At 41.1% G+C, this 23,857-nt stretch overlaps 1 protein-coding gene across 1 annotated transcript in view; it reads right to left on the bottom strand.

Moving 5' to 3' along the window:
- The window catches only part of mtnr1bb (melatonin receptor 1Bb), a 45,160-nt gene extending 27,495 nt beyond the window's left edge, over window positions 1-17,665 (bottom strand). The window contains exon 1 of the mRNA XM_048598109.1: window positions 17,476-17,665. Within this exon, the coding sequence (XP_048454066.1) occupies window positions 17,476-17,665 (190 nt within the window). The remainder of the gene's footprint in view (window positions 1-17,475) is intronic.
- Window positions 17,666-23,857: the final 6,192 nt, after the last annotated feature.

Here is a 23,857-nt window from a genome sequence, read left to right as displayed (position 1 = left end):
TTTATTCACCCACCTCCTTGATTGGGTACTGCAAGGTTAATTCTAAAATATCCCTTCCCCTACGAATACCTTTCTCTCAGATCCAAATGAAAGTGAGTTTATTAATCACTAAATTCAAAAAAGGCAGTAATACAAAACATATACCAGCAAATTTAGGAATAATAAGTGAGACGAAGAAGATAAAGTTTGGAAATAAAACAGATGTTAGGATATGTCTCTGAATTGTTTGTGACAAACAGATAGGTGAACATTATGGCTATTGTAGTGCATTGATATTGATAGTTGAAACATTCAGTTTTACGATACTAAGTTTTGTAAATTGGTTGAATTCCTGTATTCAGGATAGGAGAGATTCTTTTTGTTATCCTGTTTCTTATTGCTTCGTTTGCAGCATTCTGGGTGAAAAAGGAGTCTTTCTTGACTTATAACATTGAAATAACTAGAAAATAGTTCTTCGACTGTGACCTTCACAGTTCACACCCAGGCTGGTACACATGAAAATATTAAGTCGCACTAACACATTCCAGTTGTGTTGAAACTGACTTTTTAACTCCTGCCCTTGTGTATCATTCAAAGGAAAGAACAAAAAGTGTAGACTACTTAATGTGCAGTGGAGTCTTATTTTTGAGTCGGAGTTCTCACTTGCTCATTATCTTTGTAGTCAGAAGAGATCATAGTCCAGTTTCTTTTGATTTGTTTCTTTGAAGTCTGTTGTTTGAATTTCCCTTTGCATCTGTAGGTGTGACATTCCATAGATCAGTCTCTGTCACTCTTTCTCCAGTTAGCCACCTGAATTGCATCCACAACCATTTTGGATTGTATCAATGTGCTTTTAAAAAAATGCTTTGGAATTACCATTTTAAAATTAACACAATTTGATGTTCTAATCCATTGTTGTAACATTGGTCTGAATTTTCCAATGGCCAAACAAACATTTTTCCAGCATAGACTGGAATTGGGCATAGGGACCCTGCGGAATACCCATAATAGCAGACTCTGAAGGGAGTTCATGGGAGATTCCTTACTCCTGAAAGCCTCTGAAAGTCTCCATTTAAACCAGAGAATTTGGAGAGTATCTATGAAATTAAGTAAAATAATTGTTCATGAAATATTTTACTATTAAATGCTCCTGAGTAACTATTAAACTGATCAAATACTTGTCTTACACACTCTAAACTACCTCACCCCAAGACCCCCAAGACCCAAAGACACAAACCTGACGGCTTGACAGGACCATCTCCTTTCCCTGCTTAGCCCCAGACTACCTTTCTCCAGCCTCCTTACCAGATCTAAGCTCCCACCCAATCTTCTCATCAGATCCATCGTGATGTGAAGCCCCCTACCCCAACAATCCAGCCAGAGTGGACTCAATATGCAGAATCTTACCCACCGCCACAAACAACCATCAGACTGGACATAACCACATCAGAACTGAACCAAACACATTAAACCCTGACCACCAGACGCAACCTGAATGCCCCTGCCACTGGACCTGTCACTCACCACTTGCTGGGCATTTGCATCCAATCTCCCACTGTTAAATCCAAACCGTCCAGACCCAACACCCACCTTCCTCAAGCCCATCTCCTCACCAGCCCCCAACCCCAGATGTCAGACCCAATTTCTCCCACACACCCCAACTACTCTAAATACTGCTGTATGAAAGAACTGTCAGAGTTCAAGTATGGCTCTACATTTCTGAAGGACACTTGACCAAAATCTCCTCTCAGAATTGCACCTCTGCATTTTATTTCTTTCATAAAAGGGATGGTCCAGAGTAGCAATCTGCATGCGATTAGCACTCCTCAGAAAATCCACCCCATTATACATACTTTAAAAGTTAATGCTGTTTGAAAAAATGTTTTGTGCCTTCTCAGCATATCACAAAACTAAAACAAAAACTCCCTGTTGCTATCCAATAACATACATTGGAAGTTTCTTCAATGTCAACAATGTGTATGAAGGGTTTTGCCCAGTTGTAATATCTTTAAATAAATGCTCTGCTGATACAAATTGTAAATATTTTCAAGCAAATCAATTAGCAGGGTTGGCATTAAGAACCAATACCTATAAAACTTTGCTCAGTGTGGAGTCAATCGGGTAACTTTTTGTCTTGACTTGTTGATGATCTAGAATGAGGACTGAAGAGGAAATGTGCACTCAACAAGGAAACTCTAGGTTAGCCCAAATCTTTTTGCAAGCCTCATTGACATTTAACTTTTTTAAGTTGTCAGAGCTTGTAGTTTCTTTGCACGGTGCTTCTGTAGCCCAGACTGAATTCCAAGATGACTCCAGACTCACTGCAATGTTGTATGATGCTTAACTACTCTCTGAAATGGCCTAATATGCCTCTCAGGTATCGCAAAACTCCACAGAAAATTTGAATATCAATAAAAACTGGGAAGGCCTGGCTTTCACCTTGATACTGATGCAACAAATGTGCAGGTAGCCCAACTGAATTAGAATTAGATTTAAAATTAGAATAATAATCATGTGTACCCAAGTACAGAGGTACGAATGAAAAATGTGCAATGTCGCCATTCCAGGCTCTATTTTGGGGACAAAATAGAAAAATAAATAAACAAAGTTAAAAGTTAAACATTACAGTCCCTCTTAGTATAAAGTAGAAATATAAAGAAATTAACTTAATAGTTAAACAGTATTTCCTAAGTGCTTAGCCATGCTGAGCTTTCACTCCCTAAAAGGATTCGATCTGCTCCATTCTGGCCCGCTCTCTCAGACACCTCGGGCTATTGCTCTGCCGTCGCTCCAGATGCTGGGGGACCACCTTCACCGCCACATTAGGCTCAGTCTTCCCACATTGGGCTCAATCTCCAACTGTCAAAGTCCCGACCAAGGCCCCCAACTGTAGCCACGCTCCGGCCCCGTTGAAGCAGCGGTGCCGTCGCTGCAGCTGCCTCCATAACTGTGCCCTCTCCAGAAGGTATGTTTGATCTGGGAGACCTCAGGGTGCCTGCTCTCATCACCACCTAAGGCTGTCTGCTCTTGATGCCACTGCAGACCTCCTCCGAGCTGTATAAACTCAATCTTTATAGAAGGTGAGTAGATGAAAGTAAGAAAAGAAAGCAGTGAAAGAAGAAAAAATAATAAAAGCAAATGGAACAGATAAGCCTGGGCAGGAGCACTCATGCTGCACTGCTACTCCGCTGCCATCTTGGCAGTTTTTTTTTACAGGAGATGAGACCTTGTAAAGCGATGGCACCTGGGGTTTTCTGCTAAGGTTGAGACAGCTGTTCTACAAACAAGGAAAACAGCAGTCTGATATGGTCATATTTTCCTAAATATAGAGACCTGTCCCAAATCCTTCTTTCTCATCAACTTTACTGTGTATGTGTTGATCCATCGGCAGGACAGATGCATCAGAGGTAACAGTAGAGTGGTATACAGTCTTGAGAAAGTGGCAAGAGAGCAGTGCCTGCTACCTAAAAATAAGATGCAAACCAGGGGAAGACACAACATCAGAAATGAGTAATATTCTATAAGCAGAGTTAAGCAAGCCCGTAACCAATGAGCTCAGTTCATAGCTTTTCACATCCAGTTGTGAATTATTGCGGAGAGTTCAGTAACTACATAGAGGCAAGTTCAAAAACATTTCCAACCTCAATGAATGGAGGGAGAAGTACACCAGTCCAAAACCCATGGCTGGAGTATTTGTGACCATTTTTAAGGCAGAGTAATAGTGAATGGTCCATTTCTGTTTCCTATCAGGTCTTGACCATTACATAGATCAGTCTTCAGATGATTCAATTCACTCCATGTCACCTTAAATGGCTAAAGACACTGGGTACTGAAATAGTTATGGGCCCTGACATTATCTAAACTGTGGTATCAAAAGCCTGAGCTTCAGAACTAGCTGTGCACTTTGCCAAACTATTGTACCACATCTACAGTACTAACATGGACCTAGCAATGTTGAAAAATCCAAGTATGCCCTGTCCACAAACAACAGAAACAATCCAGTCAGATAAGTAATGCGTCATTAGTTTTCTCTCAATCTTCAGCAAAATAATACAAAATGTTGTTAACAGTGTTATCAAGTGGCACTTTACAGTAATAGTTTGTTCCTTGATTCTCAGTTTGGGTTTCATCTGGTCCCTCAGCTCAGAAAGCATCATGACTTTGGTCCATGCATGATAGAAGAGTTGAATTCAAGAGTCAAGATAAATAATATTGTCTTTGACATTAGACAGCATTTTATCAATGGTATTTGACATCAAGAAACCCTAGAAACCCTAGAAATATTGGAGTCACTGGGAATCAGAAAGAAATTTCTCACTTGTTAAACACAGCACAAAACGATCGGGTATATTTGTTGAAAGCTAATCAAGTTAAACTCAAGATTTTTCTGCAGGAGTTCCTCATGGCAGTGTTTTAGGTCTGAACCTTCTACAGCTGTTTCATCAAGGTGGCACTGAACACTTTTCACTGTACTCCAGTACTTTTGTACTTGAGTACACGGGACAATAAAATCTAATTCTAAATTCAATGACCTTCTATCGAAATGGGTCTGAAGGAGGAAAGTTCACTGAGGATCATATGCCATTTGTAACTCCCTTTTACTGAAGCAACCTGCATTCACATGCATCAAGTCCAGAACAACATTCAGGTTTAGGCTGATAATTGATATGTAATATTCAATACATGAAAACAATTTTCATCTGTGTGCATTATCTTAACTGAATTTTACCAGCCATGTGAGACAGACTTGCAGTTGACACTGGAAGCAAAATTGGAGAATCTTACCCAGCAGCAATCTGGTTCTCAAGACTCGAACCTAAAATGTATAACACCCTCACACACTTACCAATACTGCCACCTTAAATCCAAACATCATCTAAACCCAGTACTAAAGTACTAAATTGAGGGAAGGCAAATTACATCAGTATTAGGCAGGAGCCAGGGAGTGTTAATTAGGAGGAGCTGTTATCAGGCAATTCCACATTTGACATGTGAGAATTGTTTAAATTCCTGATGAGAGTTCAGGACCAGCATGTTTCAGTAAGGAGGAAGGACAAGAATGGCAATGTAAAGGAACCTTGGATAACGAGGGAGTTAATGAATTTAGTCAAAAGGAGAAAAGAAGCATATATGAGGTTTATGAAACTAAAATCAATCAGGGCTTGTGAGTAAAATATGAAGAAAGTAGGAAAGAACCCAAGCAGGGAATTAGGAGAGCCAGAAGGCGCCATGAAATGACCTTGACAAGTAGGGTTAAAGAGAATCCCAACGCATTCTATATATACGTTAAAAACAAAAGGATAACTAGGGAGAAGGTAGGATCACTCAAGAATAAAGGAGGGAACTTGTGCTTGGAGGCAGAGGATGTGGGCGAGATCCTAAATGAGTACTTAGTGTCGGTATTTACCCAGCAGAGGTCTATGGAAGATAGTGAGATTTATGTGGAGCATGCTAATATGCTAAGGCATTTGAGATCAAGAAAGAAATGGTATTGGGTCTCTCGAAGTGCATTACGGTGGATAAGTCCCTAGGGCCCAATGGTATTTACACCAGTTTGTTGAGAGAGGAAAGAGAGGAGATTGCTGGGGCCTTGACCAAGATATTTGTATCTTTGCTAGCCAATGGTGAGGAGCTAATACTGTTCCTCTATTCAAGAAGGGAAATAGGAATAATCCAGGAAACTATAAGCTGGTGAATCTCACATTGGTAGTTGGGAAGATTTTAATTAACTGGTACTCTAAAAATAATCAAAACATGCCTTCATTTATAGACTACTAGGTGGCTTAAATTAACAGCGAACCAATCAATAAAATGCCTGAAGTAGTGAAGTAATCTAACTTTTATTATTTTCTCATAATTATTAAAATAACAACGGCACCTTTCTTACCGTGATACAAAATACAAAATTAATCCTCAAAACATTATTTATTCGCTGTAGCATACAGTATAAGGCAATGTTAAGTACAGATGACCAAAAGCTTGGTCAAAGAGCAGTGTAGAGAAGGTAAGAGGGTAAATGGACAGATGTAGGGACAGAATCCCAGAGCTTTGGACACAGAGACACTTGGCCACCAGTGGTGGTGCAACTAAAATCTGGGATGCTTAAGACATTAGAATTAGAGGACTGCAGATGTCTTTGACAGCTATAAGTCAGGAGAAGATTACAGAGAAAGGTACAGGTAAGGCCAAGGATAATTATGCATTCTTGCATTTCAGATGAATTTCAGGAAAAGATAGCAAATGCATTGCTTTCCTTGTTCACTGATTTTCTTTTAGTAAAAAACATGGAGGATTCAATATAATGTCAAAGGCAAGTCTATAGATTGGAAAGATCACCCTTCAGTCATAACATACTGAAGGCAGGCTGAAGTGCTGGACAGAGGAAGTCCCTCCATCTGGATGTGTCAGCCAATCTGATTAGCTGGCAGCTCCAGCAGTCCTGGCAGCTCACATGCTTAGTGACATGTGCTGCTGGTTCTGCAGGCCCACAGACAGGAAAATATGAATCTGGCCTCGGATAAACCTGGTGCATTGGGTGTGGAGAGATTGAAAACCTCATAGAGGTGGGTGAGGATGTTCGAGGGTTGGGTTCTGGGACAATAAGTGAAAAAGAAGGGGGACTGCCCCCAGTGCACAACCCTCTGAAGATAGTATCCTTCATAGCATTTTATTAACATCTGTAAAAGAATACACCACCCATTTCTGTCCAGCTATCCACACAAATTGTATTACGGAATAGCTAGGTTATTCATATAAAGGCAAAATACTCTGGATGCTAAAAATCTGAACAGACAGAGAATTCTGAAGAAACTCAGCAGGTCTGGCAGCACCTGTGGGGAGAGAAACAAAGTTAAAACCTCGAGCCCAGTGTGACTCTTCTTCAGAACTGTTCTGAACCTCTGAAGCAGAGAGTTGGAGAAACAGGTAGATTTTCACTGTAGCAGAGGATGTGAACTGGTAATTATTGTTCAAAATTTATAATATCAATTTCAACTTTGAATCAGTATGATTCTAACTTTGTCAATGATGCCAATTTGAGGAGTGAAATAGTCAAGGTAATGTAGAGAAACTGAAGTAACTTGGAATGTAAATGGGCCAATCGCTAAAGGCTATGTCACACATTAGCAAGGTTATTAAAAATAAGACGGTACTAAGGTTTATTTCAAAGGGATAGAATTAAAAAGTGAGCAACTCATATTAAAACTTAATTGAACCTTGTTAGGATCTCACTTATCATAGAATCAGAATTTTATCGTACAGAAGGAGGCCATTTGACCCATCATGTCTGAAAAAGCCACCAAGCTAGTCCCATTCTCCAGCCCTATTTCCGTAGCCCTCTAATTTCAGCCCTTTCAAATATACGTGCAGCTTTCCTTTGAAACCTCTTATGTAATCCAACTCCACCATTTTCCCAGGCAGCATATTCCAGCACATTAAAGTACTGTGTCCAGCTCTGAATGCCACATATACAAAGTATAACAGAGCAAAGAAGATGTAAAGAAGATTTACAAGGATAATACTGGAAATACATAGATATATATATCAAGACAGGATGGAGAGATTGGGGATAACACAGTGTGGAGCTGGAGGAGCACAGAAGCCAGACAGTATCAGAAGGAGCAGGAAAATTGACGTTTCGGGTCAGGACCCTTCTTCAGAAAACTTCATGGAGAGGTTCGGTCTCATTTTTCTTGAAAAAGAAAATTTTGGTGATTTATATATGTGTTTTAAACTATAAAATGTCTTAGCAGAGAGAGTAGAAAGAGAAAGTTCCGGAGAAATATTTAACTTGGGGCAGTAAGACAAGATAGTTACCATTGAATTCATTAGGAAATTCAGAAAAAGTGTCTTTACCCAAAGAGGGATGAGAATTTAGAGCTTACTATCACAGAGGGTGACTGAGGGGAATGATATTGGTGCTTATCAGGGAGGCTAGATGAGAATGTGAGAGAGACAAATAAGGTACTATTTTGCTGATTATCAATGCTGACCCTTGTGTATAGCATAAAGACGAGCATAGACAAATTGGACAAAATGGCCTGTTTTTTAATTCATTCATGGGATGAGGGTGTCACTGGCTAGGCCAGCATTTATTGCCCACCCCTAGGGCAGTTAAAAGTCAACCACATTACTGCAGATCTGGAATCATGTGTAGGCTAGAAGGCACTTGCCTCTCCTAACAGGGATTACAGAATTAGATGGGTTTGTCCACAACAATAAGTTCATAGTCATCATTAGACTCTTTAATTCCAGACATTTATTGAATTCAAATTCACCACCTACCCTGGCAAGATTTGAACCTGGGTCCCTGGAACATTGCCTAGGTCTCTAGATTAACAGTCCTGCAATAATAACACCAGGCTGTTGCCTCCTCACTTCTGTGCTAGCTACCTTAAAAGAATGTAAGATCCTGTTCATTTTAACTGCTGATATATTATCCAAAACTATAAGCAGATTTTTTTTTCTGAGCACATTTAAACTTTATTGCACACAACTAAGTATTAACTCCAAAATGTGTTACTCCTTGTTTATAATGCTGGTGCTTCCACTTATGAAAGTAACCTAGTATTTCTCATTGTGGCTCTCCAGTGGCTGGAAAATGTGTAGTGTTGTCTTATAAAAAGGCATCTGGATGGGTATATGAAAAGGAGGGGTTCGGAGGATATGTGCCAAATGCTGGCAAATGGGGCTTGATTAATTAAGGGTACCTGGTCAGTATGCATAAGTTGGACTGAAGGGTCTGTTTCCATTCTGTATAGCCTATGACTCAATGTATCCTTGAGACCTTATTTGGGTTGAGGTGACCTTCTGCCCCTGTGAATTGCATCCTGAAATGATACAACTGTTTAATCTGTAACTTCCTTTACTTTGGGGATGTACAGACGTGCCTGCCATCTGCAAATGTGAAACCATCAGAAAAAGGACTCTGTACAGCACAGGAGCGGGCCCTTTGGCCCTTGATGAATTCTAATGAGTTGCCTTCACAAGAGGCAGCATTGTCATGATTGTCCATTCTGCCTGTGCCTGATTCCAGGTACAGGTTCATCCTGCTCACAATTCCATGTAAGTAAATCTAACAATCATTCCCCAAGCCTGTCCAGCCTGACAGAGAGACATATTCTTCAAAATTTTCAAAGGCAGCCAGTGAACCACTAGACTTAATAGAACGAGGTAATTAGTCACCTTAAGCTGTGGGAAAGCTTATATATTCCAACCTTCTGGTCCCTCAAATCACCATAGCAAAGTTCCATATTTAGATAACTGGATGCTGGTTGAGAGTTTCTTCCTCTGTTGAATTTATCTGCAGCTGTTGCATAGTGTCCGCTTATAAATTCCAATATCATTGTGACTACGTGCCCACACATATGATGGCCCAGACATTTTGATGCTAGAGAGTCATTAAAGCAGTGTAGACTGGAGTTGTTTGTTCGCACCTTGCAGAATCCAACACACAGCAGGCTTCGTGGAAATTGCCTGGGAAATTGAAGATTCTGGTGGGTAATTCCCCTGTGGCTGGAACTCTAAGAAAGAGACTCAAAAGTCAGACAATTCAGAGAATTCCGACTCTGTCCAGCTTAATAGTTACCCAGGAAAGATTAGAAGATTAAAAACCTACTCTAAATCATGAGTAAATATTAACCTGCACATTTGAATCACCAATTCATGTACTCACTGACATACTGACTCACTATTCACCCTTCCAGCTACATTGCGCTGTCCCTTTATAATGTCCCTACACTTGACAATCACATCCCCAACCAACCTCACCACTCATCAAAGATGATTCCACTAGCCCAATTCTTCCTGGCCCTTACATCCCTGAAGCCTTGATTTCCTAACTAATCAGAACCAAACACACCCAAAGCTAGCCTGATCTCCTCCTAGGACTTGACACTCAACAATGCCAACCTGACTCCCCACTGATAAAATGCTTCAGTGCCCGACCTGACAAGATCTTCCTCACTGCCGAACACAACACCAGCTCCCACCTCACTTCTGACACCCTACCCCTATCCGCCTCCCCCTCTCTCCCTATTTATTTCAGAACCCCCTTCCCCTCCCCCATTTTTGAAGAAGGGTCTAGGCCCGAAACGTCAGCTTTTCTGCTCCTCTGTTGCTGCTTGGCCTGCTGTGTTCATCCAGCTCTACACCTTGTTATCTTAGATTTTCCAGCATCTGCAGTTCCTTCTATCTCTGAAACAATTTTAACCCCACTGCGAAGCCTCTTCTAAGGATGCCTACCCTGAAGAAGTTACCGTCCTCCCTCCAGCAAAACCTCAGTGGATCTCTCTCCCACTGCAACTCTCTCGTAATCTCTTCGGCCTTGAAACTGCTCGACCACGTCCTTAAGTAAACCAGGTACTACAGCCACATCACCTTTCTTAGTACCTGCCTACGGAACCAGATCATCCCCAATGGATTACAGTCCACATTCAGGCCTTCCCAATTTGGCCCCAAACGTGACAATGTCTACATTCAGAACATTGAGATCCTTCAGAAGCGTTTCTCCCTGTGACTCCTGAAACACACACTTGCTCCAGAGGAGACAATAGCACACAGCCCTGCCAAGTTTTCACCATTCCCCCAGACCACCCCTTTACTGAGGACGAATGGTCAGGTAAAGGGCTCACCTTTGTCCCCCTCCACCCACACATCAACGAATACCGCACACGCTTGTACATTGAACAGTTGTTCCGCTGCTCCGCCTCCGCGCTTACTTCTTCAACCGTGAGCCTAACCGTCCCTCTACTGACCCCTTCTCCCGCCTCCAAAACAGCCCCTCCTCCTGGGCACCACCCCAAGGCCTCCTACCCTCCCTCGACCTCTTCATCCGCACCTACAATCACCTTTACTGCTCCATCCCCGCCTCTTTGACCTGTCTGTCTCCTCTCTATCTATCTTCTTCTCTATTCATCTTCTATCCACCTCCCCCTCTCTCCCTATTTATTTCAGAACCCCCTTCCCCTCCCCCATTTCTGAAGAAGGCTCTAGGCCCGAAATGTCAGCTTTCCTGCTCCTCTGATGCTGCTTGGCCTGCTGTGTTCATCCAGCTCTACACCTTGTTATCTCAGATTCTCCAGCATCTGCAGTTCCTTCTATCCCAGATGACCTCTCCCACTTCCTCATGGTGCTGGCTTTAACATCAATCCGCTCCAAACTAACCCCATCCTAAGTACTCTATAACTTACCAAGCACCCTGGCACTTCATCCACCTATTTACTTGGCACCCTCTGCCCTGGAACCCTACACCCATTTCACTGTACCATCCAGTACCCAAACTCCACACCCATCTTGCATACTTTCTTTTCACAGAAACTGACAAGATGATTCACGCTGCTGCTGGGGATTTAAATCATACAACATGGCACACTGACCACTACAAAAGAGGGTGTGGTTTCTACAAAGGTTTTCTTCACTGCTGGATTTGTGGATTCCTGGAGAGGCTTGTCACAAGAAGCCCCCTGTCAAATAAACTCCAGTGCAGAAGATATCTAAAGGTCAGTGGCTGCATTTTAATCTGATCAGGGATGAATATAGGACTTTTGACCCTGATCTGAATATCTTGGCCAAATGGCTATACTGGTGAGAGGATCAATGTGGAGTATTTAAAGACTTGTGTGCAGAAATGCATATAGCAGTTGATTAGTACTGTAGAGTCAATCTTGCTGAATAATAAAGTATAACTGGAGTAGCGTAGTGGCTCAGCGGTTAGCACTGCTGCCTCACAGCACCAGGGACCTGGGTTCGATTTCAGCCTTGGACCACTGTCTGTGTGAAGTTTGAATATTTGCCTTGCGTCTATGTAGGTTTACTCTGGGTGCTGGGGTTTCCTCCCACAGTCCAAAGATGTGCATGTTAGGTGGATTGGCTGTGCTAAATTGCCCATAGCATGCAGGGTTACAGGAATGGGGTGGGTCTGGGTGGGAAGCTCTTCAGCAGATTAGTGTGGACGGAATGGGCTGAATGGCCTGCTTCCACACTATAGGGATTCTATGGGATTGCTCCTGCGAGGAACCTAGTAGGGATGCTCTCTCATTAGAGAGATAACTGGTCAGAGTCTAACTTGAAAGTCACCATGCCTCAGGTAAGAGGAGAAGTTTAAAAAGAGAGTTCTTCATAGTAACCGCAGCCAGCACAGGAGTTGAACCCATGCAGTTGGCATTACTCTGCATCACAAACCAGCTGTCCAGCTAACTGAACCCCAGGGTCATAATATGAATATGGGTGGGATGAGGATTGGAAGGGAGGGAGAAAGAACTAAATTGAATGGCATGAGTGGAATATCATTGATTGTATGCAATTACATGGTTGGAAATGTTGCAGGAGAAGTGTGGAAAAATGATGGAGACAATTATTTGATACAACTTAGTGTTTGAAAGCTAAATTTTGTGCTTAAAATGAAGATTCCCTAGATTTTAATGAGAAATTCATAAAAGGGCAATGAGAAGAATACATTAGCATCAATTAAGTAGATTTGATACAAAATAGTTTGTGTTCTCCAGAATTTCTCTACAGTTTAAAGAACATATATTTTCATTTCTCTGTATCTTTGACTGTGGACTGAAATGGGAAAAGGTCAATCATTAAGAAAAAACAAGCATTTTGGAAAGGATTGCTGTACATTTTAAAACAACCTGTCCAACCCACAAGGCTATTTGTTCAAGCAGTGAAGGAGCTGACTGCAGACAAACTGGAACCATGGGATCTCTACAAAGAGAAATTTAGTCAGCAACAAGTAGCTGATTAGTCTGCAGAGTGATAACCAGTTCTTGATGACAAAGGCCATCTGCCTGTCTTCACAATTATGTTTTATTTAGTCACAACTATGTAATTGGCTCTCAGGTAGCTGAAAAGCTGTGGGTGTGAATGTTTGGGCAGAAGCCATTTGACATCTGACAAGGATGAAAACAGTACTTTTCTCTGCAGTAAAAAAAAACCCTCAAGCCTGCATAAAGTCAATTTATTTCCCCTTAATTTGCTGTAAGCTTTAGCTTTTAACCAAAGACTTTACATGTGTGAACCAGTCATTTTGTGCCTCATGGAAACAAGTGATAATACCTGGAGAAGGGAGATCGAGGAGCAAAAGATTCCAACAAGACAAAAGGATCATCTTAGTAAACTGGACGGACAGGAACTAGTGAACTATTTCCCTCTGCCCATAACACTCGTGTTTTGTTTGTGTCTGTCTATGTGTGTGTGCAGGGGGAGTTTGAAAGGGGGGAAGCAGAGTTTTAACTAGAAGAACCATATGTTGACAATTCATATTTGTTTATCTATAGCTAGCATCTATTTATTTATTATAAACATTCATTAATATTATGTATAGAAACCTGGCCAGAGCTTTCTAACAAGCTGGGTACAAATGACAGGTAAGTTGGGGGATTTTGCACACTTGCACAAAATCTTTAATATTTGTAATGATTCTGGGAATAATAGACACAGGAACAAAAACAAAGTTGCTGAAAAAGCTCAGCAGGTCTGGCAGCATCTGTGGAGGAGAAAACAGAGTTAACGTTTCAGGTCCGGTGACCCTTCCGCAGAACTGATGGTGGCTGGGAAAACATTGGTTTATATGCAGAAAATAGGGAGGTGGGTGGGGTAGGGAGTAAACGATAGGATAGAGCCCAAAGAGAGAGAAAGACAGTTAGACAAAGGAGTTGCTAACGATCAGGCTGGGAGGGTGAATAGTTGTTAATGGGGACTGTTAGTGACTAACAACAGGGGGTGTGTAGTGGCAGGCTATGTGGTAACAAGGCCTGGTGTGTGGGGTGGGGGGCTGGGACATGGGAGAGTTTAGGCCCTAGCATTATTGAACTCGATATTGAGTCCGGAGGGCCGTAGGGTCCCCAAGCGGAAAATGAGTGTTGTTCCTCCAGCTTGCGTTGGGCTTCACTGGAATACTGTAGCAAGCCGGAGACAGAGATGTTGGCCAGAGAGCAGGGTGGTGCATTGAAGTGGCAGGCAACAGGTAGTTCAGGGTCTTCTTTGCGAGCAGAATGTAAATGTTCTGCGAAGCCGTCGCCAAGTCTACGCTTCGTTTCCCCAATGTAGAGGAGACCACATTGTGAACAGCGAATGCAGTAGACTAGATTCTTGGAAGTGCAGGTGAAGTGCTGCTTCACCTGGAGGGTATGTTTGGGCCCTTGGATAGTGGGGAGGGAGGAGGTAAATGGGCAGGTGTTGCACCTTCGCTGGTTACAGGGGAAGGTGCCGTAGGGCTGTGGGGAGGTGTTGGAGGTGAAGGAAGTGTGGACCAGGGTGTCCCAGAGGGAACAGTCCCTGCAGAAGGCGGACAAGGGAGGGGAGGGAAATATTGTCTGAGAATAATAGAATTTGATTTTAGATGTGCTACCCAAGTGAGTTGTAGCAACAGTCAATCTTCTAGAATGAGACATTTTGATTCTGCTAAAATGTTTAGTGAAAGAATAATTCAAAATTCTGGACATAAAGTGCGATTGTAATGAAGATACTAATTTGACATAAAATATTTTGCAAGTGTCAGCTAGTAATGTAATATAAGACAATATACAAAGAGATCAAAACAACATACATTTATTTACATTAATAAATTTGGCATTCTGCTTTCATTGCAAGAAGTATGTGCCAGTTGAATACAACTAACGTATGCATGAGAGATTCATGTGGTATGTACATGGAATTACATAGGTATATAACATATAGGGTACATAGGAAGTCAAGCAGAAAACCAAGTAGAAGCTAGTTTTCAACTGACATGCATTGCAGAAGACAAGTGTGAATCGCAACAGATAAAATAATAACACAAGCTGAAAGACATGTTGTGTAATTGCCTACAAAATTTGGAGAGGATGACTTGGTGTAAAGGATATGTGTGTCAATGACTCCAGGATATCTTTTTCATCTTATAAAAAATTTCTTCTGTGGTTTACAAGTTAAGAAGTATAGCTACAAGGATACTTCGTCTGTTTTGAAATAATATCTGTCTTGTATATATGATTGGTTTTTACACTCACACACTATCAGTATAATTGAATCCACAAAACAACCCAAATCAGAAAAGTACAGTATCTTACAGGATGCAATTAGACAACCATAACTGTACAAGACACTGGAACAGCGAAATGGCATTTAGAGAGATCAGAAGGAGAGACCAAGACTAACTCAGAGATTGGATAATGCCAAAAAAAACTAAGTTTCAAAAATGTTGTTAGATTAGTTACACTGAAGTTGAAAAAGTATCTATGTAAATGTGTGAACAGGCCATAAAGATTCAAATAACACAAATATCTGGGAAAAATATTTATTAGATTTGTTAATATAATATTTGGTAAAATACATTAAGTAGTTAATTGTTTAAACACTTTCGCTTTCTTATAAGACATTTTTGTCTTCCAATCTTTAAATCCTCAATGATAACACATAGAGATAGTCATAGAGCTATACAGCACAGAAACAAACTCTTTGGTCCAACTCCTCTGTGCTGACCAGGTATCTTAAACTGATCTGGTCCCATTTGCCAGCATGTGGCCTAAATCCCTCCAAACGTTTCCTATCCATGTACCCTCTAGATGCATTTTAAATGTTGTAATTGTGCGTGCTCCATCGTTTCATCTGACAGCTCATTCCACACACACACCACTCTGCATGAAAAGGTTGCCCCTCAGGTCACTTTTAAATCTTTCACCTCTCATCTTAAACCTACGCACACTAGTTTTGGACTTCCCTACCCTGGCAAACAGACCATTGCTATTCATCCTAACCACACCCCTCATGATTTTATAAACCTGTCAGCTGAGAGACCAGAATGTGATTTAATATCTGCCAGTTTCTTCTATGTTCCCTTCTACATCAGAGCTATCTGAGTACACTCCAGAAATATTTTCATTCCTCATGTGAAGAAGCAACTCATAGCTACTTGACCTTTCCTTCACTTTGGCTGATTGCAGATCAAGATTTTGCCATTTTTCTAATAAAATATCAGGAATTGCTTCCTAACATTCTGTCGTACAACATGTTGATGAATTGATCGCCACTCAGAAGCATGCTGAGTTTCCATATTCACACTTTTTTGTAGTATTGCCTGTTTTCATGCCAAAGAGTGGGAGCTGTAGCATTTGATCAGTGAAATGTTGCTGCAGAAAAGTAAGGTTTACCGGCAGTAAATTCTCACACTTTGAGGTTTCCGCCAATGTATTAATTAAATTTTATTAGTTATATGTAGATGTTGTTGTCTAACAAGTTTTAGACATATATCCCACCACGTTAAAAAGGAACTCAGAATTTTTAATGGGTTATGGTATACCATTGAGAACATTTGAACTAATCCTTTACAGCTGAAGGTCAGTGAGAAGAATTAGGAACCAGAGCCAGTGAAGCAGTGCTGGGATGTGTGTGTTGATACTACAGAGCAAAACTAAACACTGACCTGTGGTTGTTGACTTACTTGCTGAGCTGGTAATTTTGTTTGTTTTGTCACCGTACTAGGTAACATCATCAGTACGCCTCCAGTGAAGCATTGGTATTCTGTCCCGTTTGTTATTCATGTATCTCGGTTTGGTGGGGTGGATGACATCACTTCCGGATTTGTTTCTCAGTGGTTGGTATATGGTATCCAGCTCTACATATTTGTTAATGGAGTTCCGATTTGAGTGCCAGACCTCCAGGAATTCTCGTACATACCTTTGGTTGGCTTGTCCTAGGATGGCTACATTGTCCCAGACAAATTAATGTCCCTGTTTGTCCATGTGTATTGAAATGAGTGATAATTGCTCATGTCATCAACTATTACTCATTTCAATACATCAACAATCCGAGTTACAAATCTTCTCAAAAATCTTAAATTATAACTCTTTGTTTTTCTTTCTTTCGCTAGATCCTTTGACATGGCCCCATAATTTTGGAGGCTATTAGTACAACAATTTGGTCTGTTGTTATTTACCCAAATTGTCTCTCAGGTCAATATTTGTTGTTAGTTAACTCCTGACTAGTGGTAAAATAAACATAAAGAACTGCAGATGCTGGAATTCTGAAACAAAAGCAGAGAGTACCAGAGAAACATCAAGAATCAACATCAAGTAAAACAAAGTAATTGTTTCAAGTGCAGTGACCCTTCGTCAGAACAAGGGTCACTGGGCTCGTAACGCTAGCTATTTTCTCGCCACAGATGCTGCCAGACTTAAAGTGTTTCTCCAGCACTCGTTTTTGATCCTGATTAGAGGTTCCAAACAGCCACTATCAAGTGATAGTTAACATGAAACAATTTGTCCTTGTTTACTTTTACTATAGCAAAGCTGCTGCTCCCTTGACAAGTGCTTAGTCCTTACAAGTTCAATCTAAATTCAGAACTTCACCTAGGTAAAGTTTGCTTTAAAAATATAGTCGACACTGTCACGTTAACAGCGGTGCACGAATACTGAACTGTGGTGCAATCTCGCTGTATGAAACGCTGTTTCACATGACTTTTGCACATGAAGTCGGATGCAAACTTGCTGCGCATGAGAGAACCGTTTGACTTACCGGTATTTCTCAATTTTTTATTCCTAATGACAGATACGATGACTAAGAAATTTCCCAGGATGTCCACGGTGGTGGTGAAGATCAGCGCGCTGGACAGCGCAGTCACTGCCCAGGGAGCTCGAGAAGTCCCTCCTAGCATGGCAGAGCTGGCGAAAGTCGAGTAATTCCTTGCCGACACATTTTCTGGCATAACTGGAAGTTTTCGCTCACTCGCCATAGGATTTAAGAATGGGACGGCGTAAAAAGACGAACTGGTTATTTCAGAAATAACCAGATCCTTACAGTAATGTTGCCATTTGGAAAAGCCGAACTAACCCGTTTAGAGTGGCGAGGTTTTTAATAGGTGGAAATCTATTACGCCAGCAAGTTATGCATTCACTATTAATTAGATCGAAGTCGACGCCGATATCCTTTATCTCTGCTTTCCGGACTTCCTCTCTGCCGAGAAACAATCTCTCGACCCGCTGCCAGAATGATGAATTAAGGGGAAAGGCCAGCTGATGTAATAGCCATCGGAAGGGGAGTATGAATCAAATGGCGAATTGCACAGGATGGGCAAATTGTTGGAAGAGCGAAAACTCATCCCATGGGGAAAGGATTGAGATTGGAAGGGCCAGTCATAGCGGTAATAGAGCTGTCAGGCTAAAGTATGATCCTATTGTGTCAACCACAGTGATGGGAGCTTTCCCCACGTGAACACTTCAAACATCAGATCACGATCTGGAAGACAGCAACTCCACTACGGCCACATTAGTTATATAAGTCGAGGGATGTGGATAGTAAATTAACAATTTCTGTCCCAGTAATACTGTCAAGTCAAACAAAATGGGTTCAAAGCCGCGCTCCCGCAAAGTTAAAGAAATAAAGCACGTCCAATGCAGAAATCCCATTTCGATGTAACAACAAAACCTTAAACAGAAGTTGATAGGTAAAAGTGTTTGTGTAATTGATTAAAAATTACCTGACAAACCATTTTCTCATCACCGTCAGTCACATTCACAGCGCCAGGTAACTGCCGCAGATGTAGGTGAAGGACAGGGTGCAGTTCAAGACATCTCCCCGCTGTCAGCCTCCATAGCGGAATAGATGTGTTTTAAAATAAGCCAACACCAGAGTAGAATGATTGTTCCCGGGTACTAAGAATTGTGGATAGATGCTTTAAAAATCATTCCAGATTTTGAGGAATCGAATTTGCTGTTGTAAGGCAGTTGGTCATAATTCTTGGGAATGAAGCCAAATTGCTTGGATTTATTTGTTTTCCAAATAAGTCTTTAACTCTCTGTCCTCCTTCAATAACTCTTTAAAATAGACTTCTTTAATCAAGGGTTTAGTCACCTCTTTCTACTCTCCCCTACCTGGCTTCTTGTGTCTGATACACATTTCTGTGTAGCTTCATAAAACATTTTCCTGTTTTAAGGGTCATATAAATGCACTAGTTGTCTAACAGTAAAGATGTGCATTTACGTAGCAACCTTATTGTCATGAAAAATGTCCCAAAGATTTCCATGGAAACATTACCAGAGGGTTGTTCAGCTCAAGTTGCCTGAAGATGAGTAGAGATCGCATTCACAGATTACTGTCGCACACCGCGAGGAGTGTTGACATAAGAACTAAGAGATTTTGATAATACTTCTTATCTTCTGTGTTGTCTAATAGAATAAATAGGCCAAAGCATTTCCCTAGTCAGATCTTTTCCATAAAGTTGCTGCTTCAATCAGAGTGCAACAGACAAGTGTGGAGGCAACACCCCATTAGTAGCTATGCTTAGTTTAAAAAAACTGTTAAAACTAAAGGACCTAGCTTATGAAAATAAATCCTGCTTTTTTTTTGAAAGCACAAGGTCCTACAGTTCAGATACCAAGAAGGATCAGTTAAGATGCAACAACTACAAGCAGCATAGAGAAATAACTGTGTTTCCTCCTTTCTTTTTACAAAAAAAACATTTTGTTTAGCGAATATAAAATTAATTCCCCAGGATCAGTGTAAAATTAATTGAGCTAATAATTAGAGAAGATAACTTACCTCAATAAAATATTTTGTTTGTGGTTTCTGGATGTCCAAACACTGCATATCTTCTCAAAGCTGAAATACTAGGCTTTGTTCCTAGGTTATAAAAATTAGATGTAGTCTTAATTAATTTAAAGATACTTCTGATTGTAATTAATTCCTGTTGATGAAAGAGATATGTTCTCTGATTCATATCTCAACGTAAAATGAAACCAATAGCTGGTTTCTATTAAGATGAGAATGTAAAGGTTCTAGTAGGATTTTGTACACTTTAGTTGAATGAACAAACCTTAAGTGAAAGCAAATGCATTACTGAAAACAGGGCAGGTTGCCCCAAGTTGTTTTTTTAAATTTTCATTTATCATTTGTAATAAAGTGCCAAATTTCAAAAGGAACACCAATTTTTACTACATGAGAAATAGAGTTCAGATTCATTGGCAGGTGGACTCTAGCAGATGCAATGCAATGGGGAATGCACCAGTGAACAATTACATCAAAGCTTTCCTTCATATCAAAAAAGGCAAACTCATACTGATTGGTTGAGATATGCCACAGAAGATGCAAGTTTTGCTTAACTGAAAAGGTTCAAGGGCTGACCAATTATTTTTCCTGCAAAGGGCCAGGACCTTCATGAGAATATATGTAAGCTTCTAGCAAGGATACATGAGCCACATTGTAAGCCTGATTGTTGATTTTAAACTGGTTGTTAATGAAATGCTCAGCCCACTCAGGATTGTTCAGTAAGTTGTAAAGCTCAGAATGTAAGATATTTAGGTGTGTTTTCTATGATTGGATAGCATTTACGGACCACACTAACCACCTGACTACCCCAAGAAACTTCTATCAACACACACATCAACCTATACAACCACAAAACCACCTCACATACAAACACACTGTATTTAACTCATTAAAAGAACAAAAGAGAAGTATGGCACAGGAACAGGTCCTTCGGCCATCTAAGCTTGTGTCAAACATCATGCCCTGAATAAACTAAAAAACAAACCTTCTGCCCTTATTTGGTCCATATCCCGCTATTCCCTCCCTATTCATGTAAGCATCTAGACCCCTCTTATATGTCGCTAATGTGCCTGCTTGCATCACTTCCTCTGGCAGTGTATTCCAGACTCCAACCACTCTCTACGTGAAAAACTTTCTTTGCACATCTCCCTTAAACTTTTGCCCTCTCACCTTGAACCTGTGCCCCCTTGTAATTGAAACTTCAACCCTGGGAAAAAGCCTCTGACTATCCACCCTATCTATACCTTGCATAATTTTGTAACCTCTATCAGGCCTCTTCTCACCCACCGTCTTTCCAGTGAAAACAATCCTAGTCTTTTCAACCTTTCCTCATGGCCAATGCCCTTGAGACCGGGCAACATCCTGGTGAACCTTTCTCTGCACTTTCTCCAAAGCTTCCACATCCTTTTTGTAATGTGGTGACCAAAACTGCACACAATACTCCAAATGTGGCCTAACAAGGGTTTTATATAGCTGCAAAATGTTTTGCCAACTCTTGTACTCCATGCCTTAGCTGATGAAGGCAAGCATGCCATATGCCTTCTTAATCACTTTGGCCACCTGTGTTGCTACTTATAGGGAACTGTGGACCTGCACACCCAGATCTGTCTGTATGTTAATGTTCCTAAGGGTTCTGCCATTTACAGTGTAATTCACACCTAAATTTGATCCTCCAAAATGCATCATCTCACATTTGTCTGATTAAACTCCATCTGCCATTTCTGTGTCCAAATCACCAATCTATCTATACCCCGTTGTATCCTTTCACAACCGTTGGCACTAACACCAATTCCACCAATCTTTGTAGCATCTGCAAACTTACTAATCAGACCACCCACATTTTCCTCCAGATAATTTATATGTACTACAAACAACAGAGGACCTAGGACTGATCCCTGTGGAACACCACTAGTTACTGATCTCCATTCTGAAAAACACCCTTCCACCGCTACCCTCTGTCTTCTATGACTAAGCCAGTTTTGTATCCATCTAGCCAGCCCACCCCGAATCCCATATGGTTTTAATTTTTGTACCAGTCTGCCATGTGGGACTTTGGTCTACATCCACAGCTCTTCCCCCATCAATTATCTTTGTCACCTCTTCAAAAAATTCGATCATGTTGATGAGACATGACCTTCCCCATACAAAACCATACTGTCTGTCGCTAACTAGCCCATTTTCTTCCAAATGTGCATATATCCTGTTTCTCAGTATCTTCTCCAAGACCTTCCTCACACAGTTGTCAGCCTCAACAGCCTATAATTTCCTGGATTATCCCTGCTTCCTCTCTTAAGCAAGGGAACAGCATTGGCTAATCTCCAGTCCTCTGGAACTTCACCTATGGTCAAAGAGAATGTGAAGGTATCTGCTAATGCCCTAGCTATTTCTTCCCTTGCCTCTTGCAGTAACCTGGGATAGATCCCATCTGACCCTAGGTACTTGTCTACCTTAATGCAATTTAGGATATCCAAAACTTCCTCCTTTAAAATATTGACATTCTCTAGTGTATTCAAACACCCCTCCCTGACCTCAACATCAGTCATGTCCTTCTCCTCAGTGAATACCGATACAATCTCTCCCACTTCCTGTGTTTCCACGCATAACTTCCCACCTTTGTCCTTGAGGAAAAATGAAAATGGAAGCATATGATAAATCTAGGCAGCTACAAACTGACAAAGTCATTGAGGAGTATAGAAAAAGTAGGAAGGAACTTAAACGCAGAATTAGGAAGGCTAAAAGGGGCTATGAAATGTCTTTAACAAACAGGGTATAGGAGAATCTGAAGAAGGGTCCCGACCCAAAACGTCAACTTTCCTGATCCTCTGATGCTGCCTGGCCAGCTGTGTTCCTCCAGCTCCACACTGTGTTATCTCTGACTCTAGCATCGACAGTTCTTACTAGCTCTAATAAAGAAACAAGGTCTGGAAGTCACTCAAGTTGTGTGATGATTCCTCAAACCAGTTTCAACTAACCGCTATAAGTCTGGCCAGGTGAGCATTAGTAATAATGGCAGGTTTGCAGTCCTACAGATCATCAATTATCATGATTATGAAATGCTGTAGAGATTGCTGCCAAAAGCATTAGGCATGGCCAGACATCAGAGCAGCTTTACACTGGAGGACCATAGTCAGTCAGAGTAGTTTGCTTTATTCAGAGAACCGAATGACCAGTTTGCACCAGGCCTCCTAGTAGTGTAAATATGGACATAGAAAGTGATGCAGATTGATGAAAATATCTGGACCATGAGAGAAGAATGTGTACATATGTGTGTGTACAAGAACCAAGTTCACAACAATATGGAATGGAGAAGAACCGGAGTTAGTGCACCACTCCCAACTGATTTGATTCCAGTAGAAGTTGAAGGCCATGGAAATAGGATGAATCTCAGCAGAGAAGTCAGTTGCTGAGGCTGATGAATGTGTGGAGACAATAGAGAATATTCAACATGATGGATGCAATCAAACTAACTACGGCACCTCTGTAAACCCCGATGAACACTGGGATCTCCAAATTGACAGGAGGCAGGACTTGATTGAAGACACAGTATGATAACATTATCACTCCTGTCTCTTTCACACATGTCCCTGACTGGATACAGAACTGATGATAATTCTGGCAATGCAAGACTAAGAGGATGATTCAACATCCACCACTACCACATGCACTCTCACTTCAGTGGGCACTGACATGCAATTAGAATGGTTATTAGAGCTGATGTGCATGGCAAAGATATATATGAATTGTTAATATGGATAGTGACAACTATGACCACTGACCATTAGAGGCCATTGATGTGTATTGTGATGCTTAGCTTCACTCTGATGGTAAGCCCAAGCATTTACAGTTACAGGGGCAGATGCTGGAATAATAACTTGAAACCTGTTGATATCCATCACAGAGATTCCAGAAGCTGTTTAATCCTCTGCATATTTACAGAAGGCTTCTAACCATGTGTTGAATGGGACAATGTCTCCAGTATGTGAACACTTGACATTCTCCACTGAGAGAGAGTGAAGACTACAATGTTGCTTAAAACTAACCCTATAGATGTAGGAGGTGTGAGTGTCCACTGTAAAAGCATTACCCATGAGCTATATTGACTGATAGATAGACTGATAGATGGTACTGAGTTGCCTGGACTGATTTCCAGGTGACTAAACAACCCAGGTAAGCAGGAAAGGGCAGATGGGACTTGAAAAGTCAAAGATCATCTGTCTGAAGACCATACCAAGAAAAATGACAGAATAATGAGACCCACGAGACATTCTGGTGAAAGGTCAGAGGCCTGAAATGTTAATTCTGTTTTTCTCTCCAACAATGCTGACAGACCTGCTGAGCATTACTGGCATTGTTC

This window comes from Rhincodon typus, chromosome 6 (assembly GCF_021869965.1).
Source record: "Rhincodon typus isolate 14 chromosome 6, sRhiTyp1.1, whole genome shotgun sequence".
NCBI classification, from domain to species: domain Eukaryota; kingdom Metazoa; phylum Chordata; class Chondrichthyes; order Orectolobiformes; family Rhincodontidae; genus Rhincodon; species Rhincodon typus.
Note: the sequence above shows the minus strand (reverse complement) of the source record. Positions and strands in the feature narration are given on the sequence as shown.